General features: G+C 34.0%; 1 protein-coding gene across 4 annotated transcripts; it reads right to left on the bottom strand.

The window, feature by feature from the left end:
- Positions 1 to 529: 529 nt before the first annotated feature.
- On the bottom strand, positions 530 to 7,460 carry LOC132603806 (putative axial regulator YABBY 2). Of its 4 annotated transcripts, none has more exons than XM_060317059.1 (6): positions 7,022 to 7,460; positions 4,763 to 4,882; positions 3,890 to 4,019; positions 1,574 to 1,622; positions 1,408 to 1,483; positions 530 to 861 (listed from the first exon to the last, which is right to left on the bottom strand). In XM_060317059.1, the coding sequence occupies exons 1-6, from the start codon at positions 7,100 to 7,102 to the stop codon at positions 745 to 747; spliced, it is 573 nt and encodes a 190-aa protein (XP_060173042.1). In that variant the 5' UTR covers positions 7,103 to 7,460; the 3' UTR covers positions 530 to 744. The 4 variants fall into 4 exon arrangements, with proteins under 4 accessions (XP_060173042.1, XP_060173050.1, XP_060173061.1 ...); XM_060317067.1 differs by having other exon boundaries at positions 3,890 to 4,016; positions 7,022 to 7,459; XM_060317078.1 differs by having other exon boundaries at positions 3,890 to 4,013; positions 7,022 to 7,459.
- Between the last annotated feature and the right edge of the window lie 3,261 nt (positions 7,461 to 10,721).

Raw genomic sequence — 10,721 nt, 5'->3', positions numbered from 1 at the left:
ATTGTGTAAGAACTGTTAAGCGAGTCCCGAGCGTTGGGCGTTAGGCGTGTTTAGGGCGTACAATCGGGCGCTTAGGGTGTAAGCCTCGCAGGAATTAAGCCCCGCACGTGAGCCCTGGGCATTTTGCTAGTGCCCCGTCCCGGGGCGAGCCCCGAGGCGAGTCCTAGAACTGCTTTTTAAAACACTGCACTTAATCTAGATTGGCTATAGAAGCTATTTCATTGTATCAAGAATTCCTTAGTCCGTATCGCTCATGTATCCTTATGTGTAAATAAATATTTCATTGCTGATCTTATTACCTGCTGTCATAAGCTTACAATGTCAGTATGTAGTATACTTAAATATGTTGTTTAATACATGACCTATGGGCATTAACATGCGTTATGTTTGTTATTTCCCGTCTAAAAGCAAGTTAAATGAGAGCACCTTCATTGCATATACTCTGAATCATCAGTTACCTAATTGAAATTAAAAGTAACGATTTGAAAGAAATATTAGGTGCTCACACAAACAAATGAAAATAGTATAATAGGAGTAATAAACAAGCGTATATTATTGGTGTAAACACAGAAAATAGTTACTTACAACATGTTCTAATTAAAAAAAGGAACAAGGAATCCAAGGCCCTAAAAGGGATGATGCTGAAAAGAGCTAAACAGTTTATTAGTTTGGAGAGATTATATATCTCACCTATACATATATTATATTATGTATATAGTATTTGTGATCATAATATAGATCATATTAATAGAGACCAATAGATTTCTGAGGACCCTCTCCTGCAACTGCATGATCCAATTTACTGGTTTGCTTGTTGCCATCCAGCTTGGGTCCAAAGTCGATATGAGGGATATGTGCCCACTGCAACCATACAGTAAATACCACAAAGGTAATTAAAATCTTCAGATAGATAAAGCTTTAGTCACACTGTTCTATTTAGTGCCTCTTCTGTTTGTCCCTACCATTGATTTCTTGTGGAAAGCCTAAAAATCCACATGGTAAGGTCAAAACAGTATCTCTTTTTGTTTTTCTTGCATATACTAGGAGAGGAGTATAAAATTTTAATTAAGAAATACAAATACTCATTTCCCTTTATACTAACAGTTCATGAAGGTAGAAAATAAAGGAAGTAATATAATAGAAGGCATATGTATGTAATCTAAATCTTGATATGGAGGAAATAAGCTAGTATTACGTCCCGTCCTTCAAGCATTTACTTTTTGAATATTACTACTATGCAATTTTGGTATACTTGTTTAACTTCATTTTTCATTTCCTTCTAATTTCTTCGTATGGCTCAGCCTATTAATCCACATAGCAAAAGTTATTTTGAGCTGAAATAATTATTTCAATTCTCATGTATGAAAATCTCTATCTTTTTCTCAATCTATGGTATATATAGCTTACATTTTTGGCAGCAGTGCTAAAAGCTTCGCGGTGGCTAATATCAGGATTGCTTGCCTTTATCCTTTGGATCTCCTCCCTACACATTTAATTAATTCACAACATCATAGATTTGCATAAGTGAACACGCATATCTTACTTTTATAGTTAAAATAATTCAAGTACTTACTTGATAAATCTATTGTAGGCAGAAGGAACTCGTTGTCTTTTCTCCGGTGCTGCACGGTTTTATAAATGGAGTTACTCAAAGGCTGATGAAACATATGTTCATCGGTTCAACTGAATTCAACATTTTTCAAGACTAGACATTGATATGTGAAAAGCAATGGCGAAGACTAGATATTGATATGTGAAAAACGAAATTTCAATGAATATTTGAATACATTATTTCAATGGCAAAGACTAGAGATTGATATGTGAAAAACCACCGAAATCTCAACAAATATTTGAATCCGTAATTTCAATGGTGCAGGGTTCTTCGATAAAACTTTGAAGGCCGAACACATTAAATTTAAATTATAATATGCTTTTAGTGACATAGTTTTATTGTCAGAAGCTAAACTATGAAATTTTATGCACAATAAAGTATAGTCTGAAACTCTAAGACTGCTATTGATGACATTCTGCAAATTATGTCCCAAATGAGCTGTAGTGTTGAGCATTGTTTTAGAGAAGCCAATCAAGTGGTGGATTGGCTTGCTAAGTTTGGTGCTAACAGTGAGGATAAACTTATTTTCCAGAACTGTCAGCAAATTCCGGGCATATCAAAAGGAGCATACCATCTTGATAAATCTCAAATTCCTAGTATTAGAATTAGATATGATAAGGCCAACTTTTTTGTTAGTTAGGCCTGCTTCTGTATATATACGCTAGCCCTTGTACTGACAACTATTGTAGAGTTCCATTGAACTCAATGGTGCATCCTGTAAGTTTTTGCTGGAAGAAATAAGATGCGCATCCAATGATGGATGTAATTTATTAAATTAAAAAAAGTATAGTCTATGTAAAACAATTTTACATGAGTTGATGAGATATATGTTAGTTTCTAAATATAAAGTATGACAAAAATTACATTTGTCCCTAATCAATTGTATAGGTTTCTAAAAAATAAATAAAGTATTTATGATGTCTTGGCCACTTCACTTATTATTTAAAGGTTTGGGATTGGACGGTCAGAAATTTATCAAATAGGCAAAAGGTCAAATTCAAAAACCTAATGTCATCAAAATGAATGTACTCTGTGTTGGACTATAAATCCTTCTTGGTTCACACGCCTATAAGCATTTCAGTGGAAGTAAAATTCATAATCTAATACATTTTCTGGAACCCAGGCCCTTTTATTTGCCACTAAAGTAGAAAGCTTTTCTTGTGTTAAATGGGATTCAACAATAAATACACTGGCATAAAAAATTTCCCCTATGCAAATAATGTAATTTTCTTAATAAGGAATTCAATTAACCACCTTGGGCCAATATGTGGCTCCACCGCTGCTAGGTCTTGGCAACAAGGACTCCCCATAACCACCTTTAACAATGATGCACCACTTTAGGTCAAGGTAGCAGTTTGAATGGTGGTTAAGCATTCAATGTTTAGCTTTAAATCTTTTGTCGGTTTAACCATCTAGTACCCAAAATTAGGGCGGGAGCTAATCAAAGGGAGGCAAGAGAATTGGATTCCATTCGCCTGAAAATTGTTATTGTGTCAATATGGTAAAAATGATTCTTTTTGCTATATATAGATTGTTAAATCTCCTTGAGATAAGCGAAGATTCTAGTGTAATGGTGAATGAGGAAGTTCAAATTTTGCTTTAATTCAGGTCTTTAGCTTCAGAGTCCCATAGGTTTGACACACTTGTTTTTTTTGAATCATTTTGTATGAATTTCTGGTTTTGCCACCGTCCGGTCCCCACTGATCTACTAATCTAGATTAAAGGCTAAACCTATTTATTCCAAGAAAGGACCTAAGAGAAAAAAGGGTGCAGCAAGGAACACAGAGGTACTTAAGCTATGTTTCAAGAAACTGGTATTAGAGATGAGCTGGGTAGAAGTGTTTTGTCACAATCAACTTCAGATCATAGGAAACTTCATGTCAAGTGGTCCAGCTGATGATATGGTACACAATTCTTTCAGTTAGATAAATTTCTCTTGTTTGGTTAAAGAGTTTCAAGATCATCAAAGACCTCAAGCATCTTCATTTTTATTTTTTTTAAATTCAAGCATCTTCATCGAATAATTGTACTATCATTTTCTCTTGCCCTTTTGTTGCTCCGTTTTGATGCATAATGTGATAGGACTGATTAGTTATCAATGGAATTTCAAGTTATCGAACCATTCTAATAACTTAGTTGATGAAAAAGAATCAGGCTCGCACGTAAGACTCTCATGAAAGTCCCTCTTTTAAATTAAAAAAGAAAGAAAAGAACACGATTTTTTTGTCTCATAATTAAGTGTAGAATAACATATATTAGAGAGAAGAGGGATCTTACGGCGAATAGGAGAGTTTCTAGGTTGATCATCTGCGGCAATGGGAGAAAATCTGTGACAATTGGTAGAAGAGGATGATGACCCATAGCCTCTACTCCCATCTTCAATATTCAACTCTTGTCTCTGCTGCTTCTTTCACGCAAATTATAAGCCATATATATGAGCATCATTAATACTTATGACATTTCCTTAAACCCCGGCCTTTTTCGACAAATAAAAAGACATCTGAATGATTCAAGAGAGTAGGACAATATTGGCAAGAGCAAATGATTTAATTACACTAGTTTATTAAATATTTTACAAAAGTTAGAGCTCGTGTATTGATATATTTCACAAAAAAAGGAGACGGACTTGTAAGGACTCCGACTACATGGGAGAGGGGGAGGGGCCAAACCGAAAAACTCAGCTTTTTAGAATGGACCAATCTTCCATACCGCCTCCCTCTTCCTCCGTTACTCTATAGAAAAGCTGTTTACAAAGTATGAAAGTTTGAACTCTGTAAGGTAGAAATGAAGAATCAGAAACTAGCACCATAACCTTTGTTAAAAGGATTTAACTTACGTGCATTAATAGTGTAATTTTTTATACAAGCACATAATCAATCTTATTTTTCAAGTTATTAATATTTACTTGATAGATAGTTATCTGTAGTTATATAGTATCTAGGTGACTTGATAGGAAACTCGTTCTTTGTTTTTTTGGCATATCTTGACATGCATTAATTAAATAAATACTACTACTTACCTAGTATTATGCTATACTAAATTACTATCTCCACATACTTGTTTGCCCATCAAAGGAAAGAACCAAATGAAGAGAACACAAAATTTAATTAAATGATTCTGGAGTAACAGCCATATATACTTATATTATACCTGTAAATCTTGAAGGGGAAGAAACTGAACAGAAGATCCAATATTAACTGAAAGCACATTTGCGCAGTGTCCACACCTTACTGTCACTACTGTCATCATGCTGTTGCATGGAACGCTAACCTGACAACAAGAAAAATAACTATTTAATTGTCAAGCATATAATAGCATGGAAGTGCTCCCACTTTTTTCCAGGAAAATCCTTAAAGAGTTCACCGTTTGTACCTAACGAGATTTTACTATTTGCAGTAAAAGAGCTAGTTATATTTGGCAAATTGAGACACACATTCTGTGTACTTTTGACTTAAGAGTTAGGGGTTCAAAAAAGTTGATGAATGTATGTCACATATGATGAAATTCAAACTTGAATCTAAAACAATTTAATTAAAAAATATGTGTTAAGGATATTTTCAACACTTTATAGATATGCAAAACAAAATACTTTTATCATATTTGTAGATAAAGAGAACCTGTTGAGCCTCTTTCATTATTGTAGCTCCACCCCCATGACCAATTGAGAAAGAGAGCAGGCTAAGATTTTAAAGGAATGGGGTTTAACTATAAATAAAAAGGAGGGTAAAGAAAATGGGGGCAGACTTTACTAGTAGTTAATTTAAGCCATGTACTATCCTTAGACGACGATGAAAGAGGAAAAACAAAAAGCAAAAAAAAAAAAAGGAAAAGAAATGGGAGGGAAAAGATAAATTTATGTGTTTTATTTATTTACAACAACAACAAAATACCCAGTATAGGGAGAAAAGGGAAAGAAACGTGGTTTGAATCCACGACCTCAATTGTGGAAGGCATGAAACTCATCAAGTGAACTAGCCTCAACTTCATTTATGTATTTTATGAACTAACATTTAGCTTCTTCTGTTTATTTTTCTATGGGACTGCCGATAGATTTCCTGGAAAATGTACTTGTCAGAAATTGTTTTTCACAAATTTCTATAAAAAAAATCCCAGATTACCTACGACATCACAAATTTCTATCAAAAATCCAAAGCTCATGATTTCTTAATCTCCTTGTTTTGTCCTCCTCTTCTACAATTATTACTACTATTAAAGAGGCTAAGGATGAAACTCTAGAATTCCCAATTTCCCTTTCATCGGTAATAACTATTATAAGGAGTTTCCTTTAAAGTAGCCTCTTGGACTCATCTCTTTTCTTTTCCTTTCCTTTCGGTGCTATCTTGACTTTTTCTGACCTTTGCTCAGTCACTAGAAAAGGGAGACTAAACTAGGAAAATGACATGACCTGAACAGAAATACATAATGAGTAAGCCAATTAAAAAATATCATTGAAAATTAAACAAAGAAATACAAATGTGTAATCTGCTGCTGCAGCTTCTTTAATTTCTGATGTAAAACTTAGATGACACTATCATCATCATTTTTCTCTCTTCAATTCAAAATGAGAAGAGGAAAAAGAAAAAAGAAATCTTATGAGTTGATTATATTCAGGAAAAAGAATTTGATGGTTTCAAGATTAGTACAATTATTTATGATCAGCGCAGTAGTACGAACCTGATAAGGGAAAAGAGGATCAAGCAATAAATTGAAGAAAAATTATAAGGAAAATGATAAACAAATTATGAGCAATTAAATACTCCAATTATGTCTTTTGTACAAAGAAACGAACTTGTTAAATGGTGGACCGTTTAGTTGAATCCTTAAAAAAAAAAACTAAACTATTCATAAGAACCCTATTGAAACCTATATATATCTGTAACCGTTAATACAGAGATCTAGTCCTAGATATGCATATGATGAAAGTCAAATTAAATACTTGTTGGATAGGGATTGGAAAAACTTAACTGGATCTCAACTCAATTATTATTTCCTTCCATTAACCTTCAAAATTCAAGCTAGGAAAGGAGGAAAAAGAGAAAACAATGAAACACCTTTTTCAATTATCTGAAAATTAGCATAAAATATGACAATTTTACAAATTCAAGAACAGTCTCTCCAATTAACAGTCACACTACCCCTTATCGCTTGTAGTAAAAGGGAAGACTTCGTTTTAACAAAATTTTGTTGAATTTCACAAAATTTGCTTTTATAAATCAAGACAAGATGGAACGATAAAGACTTACTTCCAAAACATGTTTGAACTTTTATTCATCATATTTAGACATGAGCTCGGAAAATGGACTTCATTTTCCAATGATTCGATCTAAATTTATTTGCCAACATGCAATCATGATAGAACTTAAAAAGACTTAAATATTTTGAGGAGATGAACAAATTGAAGAAGTGTACCGCGAGATTTGTGTTGCAGAAGGTGCAGTGAACACAGCAAACACGTTCCAAGGAAGACGAATATGTCATGTCCAGTGACATTTTTAAGGATTTTTTTTAGGCCGGGAATCACGGATCGAAGAAGAGACGGAGAACCAAAAGAATAATCAAGAAAACTAGCTGATGAAGATGGGTGAGAGTTAATTATGAAGTGTCCAAATCAAGAAATATGTCTAATGTTCATGTTATGAAATTGTAGTAAGAGTTGAAAAGACCTACAAAAGATGGGGGGAAAGGGAAGAAAAGGCTAGTAAGAGAGTGAGGATAAAATAGGGTATGAGTTTGGAGAGAAGAAAGAAAGGAAAGGTACAAAACAACACATATTAGAGGTGAAGAGATGGATGGGATTGGACTGGTCTGGTCGGTATTGGGGCAAAGGCGTGGGGTGGGGTGGAGTGGGGGTGGGATGAAGGATGAAAAGTGAGTGAAGGAAGTAGTGGGAGTACGGGATCATCATATATAGTGATATTTATTGTTGTCATGCATATCTATACCTAATGTAATTAATAGGGTATGTCCAAAAAATGACCACCACCTTAACTGGTATATAGTACCATTATAGAAGGAAAAAATTAGTAAAGAAAAGAAATAAAGGTAAAAATTTAGTTGCACTAAGTGTTTATATTATACGATCAACTAACGGACTCAATGATTAATCATATGTATTAAACTGTTTAGTTATTGTAAATATTTGGTGTGAATGAGACTTTACTTACTGATAAGTGCAAATGTTAGTTCGGAATTTCAGCCACACAATATAATGTACGCGCTTAATTTCTATGACGAGCACTATATCTATACTCTAAAGAAAGAGAGTTTAGTTTTTATACGCTGGCAGTATAAAAATTACTATCAAATTTATAAGTCATTAAGTGAACTTTTATATATAATATAATATATTGTATTAATTGCTTATTTAGAATAGTAATCACCTTGTATAAGTTAAATTCATTCTAAAAGAAGTTTTACTTTTGGATGAATTCTTTCGGGCGTGTGTGTGGGGGTTGGGGGTGGGGGTGGACGGTGGGGGGGGGGGTAAGGTGTTATGATTGAAGGAATGAGTGGGTGGGAGTGCATCTGGTTAAGTGACCACTCTGATTTATGTGAAGCGGACGAGGGGGGCGAGATATTAATGCTTTTGGAATGTTTACAGTTTACATACTATATACATATAGAAAGAGAGAAATTACAAATAGTAGCTTAAAGTCCTTACTCCCCCATACTCACTTCAAGTGAGAGAGAGAGTGTGTACTGATATTCTGATGGTGGCCTTGTCCACAGTACTAGCTAGTATCCACAGCTTTGTCTTAAGGTGATGTCATATTTGCTTGTGAGGTTCATTTCATCGGAGCAACTTGACAAATTGATGATGTACAATAAATGGTCAAAGGCATCAATACATCTGTATTTCTTTTTTAAATTCTTTTTGAAATTTATAATCTAAGGATAGAATCAAATGGTATGAAAAAAAGTTAGAAAACAAATTTCGAAATAAATTATTTTTCGACGAATAGGATAACTATGTGTTAATCCTAAATAAGTTGCAATTGGCTATATAACGAATCATCATTGTTCAAATAAATTATTTCTACCATGAATAAGAATTTAGAGCAACATCTCACGGTATAAATAAGTATGTTAGTATAAATAAAGTTATCGCACCCATGAGAACTTTTTCAAGAATTAAAACGTAAATATGCATTTTTTTTCAATTATAATTTTTTGTTAGCTTCCACGTATTTCGACTATTTCACCAAGCATATGTTATCTCATACCAATAGAGCAAAAAGGAAACAAAATTTCATCAACACCAACCAAATTTCACTCTTGTTTCTCAACGCGTGTACCCCCAGTAAAGGCAATAGCATAATGGTTATTCGATATTGTTGACTGTTCAAACCGATCTCACTAGATTTAGAAAGAAAACAGAATCAAATAATTAGTAATAATGTGATATAATAAGAGCGAGAAAAGTTATACTATGCATGCTAGATATCAATTTAGTATAATTTGTAAAAAATGAAGGAATAGAAGACGATAATCCACATTATTGAAGGTAATTACTTAAAAGATAAATAATAACTTTGGGAGAGGAGATTGACTTTCAGTTTGATGATTTGCTCTTTAACTTTTTTAATTCTAAACTTTTTAAGTCGTTTCATAATCGTCAAAACATATGAACGTGACAGCCTACAGTTCGCTACATACCAACAGTAGAGTTAGTGTTTTGATTTGACAGCACACACAATTTACACGTTACTTAATTACAGTGGCATTTGATTAGCAAATTGTTTGGTTTCACTTTTGTCGCGATTTAGCTGTATTTTTCTATAAACACCTGTGAGAGTTTGAGTGTTAAATTACTTTTTTTTTTTTTCAATTCTATAATAGATTTAACTTATTCATGGCCAAAACTAATATTGCAAGAAACCGAATTCCAAATAAAAACTTAAGAATCTGATTGGGATCACTTTCAGTCTTTTCTCTTAATTCAAATAAACTAGTCCACATACTTTTTTTTCCCATTTCTCGGGATATATATAGTTAGGCAATCAAGGCAGGCCGAACGGAGTCCGCCCTAGAGTGAAGATCATCGAATGGAAAAAAAATTAAACTGGCTAATCACTGGATGACTCGGTGGAGAATGCATGGAAACAGAAGGCATTTCCATAAATGAGTGAATGAGACTCCTAGTTCTGATCGAACCAGAACTTCTGACAACGAGGAGTCGATCGAATGAGATGGGTAGGATACTAGAATCTTTCCAAATTAAAGTCCTAAAATTTTTCGAGGCAGGGATTGAACCCGTATCTGGCCAACTCCTCAAATTGCTGGGTGCAGGATAATCATGGATTGCCAAAGCGAACTCCCAATTTGATCAGGAGAGCCTAAAGAGCGTTGTATATCTTTCCCCAAATTCCGACTAGCGCGGTTGTTTTTCTCGACCAATTTAAATTTCATTTCATTTTTTTTTTTTTTTGGTTTTAAGTTTAGAGTAGTAAGTTGCTACGTGGATTTCAACGCATGCTGCATTAAGAATCTCCAAAGAAATTAGAAGCATCTATGTAGGGTATAATTATTTCCATTTGTGACCGACGGTTGCTTGCAGGAAGTGGCGATTATAATTAGCAGTGTTCCAAAGCGCCATAACGACGTGCGTTAGAGCGTTATGCCAGACGATCCCAACACCTGTAGTTATGGGAATCGCTATATATAAAATAAGAGATTGTCAAGTTATAGCAGCTTTAAAGATTGGATTGAGAGAATATGAGTGGCCTATGTGAATACATGTATATATATGTCAGGACCAAGGATTCTGAAAAGTCAAATTCGATATTATAAGTCGATGGTCCTGATATGTGAGTGAAAATAGAGACAAAACCGGCTCTAGTAGGATTTATATCCCAAACGATCCCAACACCTGTAGTTATGGGGATCGCTCTATATAAAGTAAGAGATTGTCAAGTTATAGCAGCTTTATAGATTGGATTGAGAGAATATGAGTGGCCTATGTGAATACATATATATGTCAGGATCAAGGATTCTGAAAAGTCAAATTCGATATTGCAAATATAAGTCGATGGTCCTGATATGTAAGTGAAAATAGAAACAAAACCGGCTCTAGTGGGATTTATATCCAAGAAAGGATAAGCTTTTGGCT

The sequence above is a fragment of the Lycium barbarum genome, chromosome 1 (assembly GCF_019175385.1).
Source record: "Lycium barbarum isolate Lr01 chromosome 1, ASM1917538v2, whole genome shotgun sequence".
NCBI lineage: Eukaryota > Viridiplantae > Streptophyta > Magnoliopsida > Solanales > Solanaceae > Lycium > Lycium barbarum.
The sequence above is the reverse complement of the archived record's forward strand: the minus strand, read 5'-3'. Positions and strand labels throughout refer to the sequence as shown.

Excerpts from the sequence above, each read along its gene's own strand:
- LOC132603806 (XM_060317059.1), bottom strand. The coding sequence starts at position 7,102 with ATGTCACTGGACATGACATATTCGTCTTCCTTGGAACGTGTTTGCTGT. Across the intron at positions 4,883-7,021 it reads TCTGCAACACAAATCTCGCG|GTTAGCGTTCCATGCAACAG; the intron begins GTACACTTCTTC and ends TCTTGTTGTCAG. Across the intron at positions 4,020-4,762 it reads TTCCCCTTCAAGATTTACAG|AAGCAGCAGAGACAAGAGTT; the intron begins GTATAATATAAG and ends TTTGCGTGAAAG.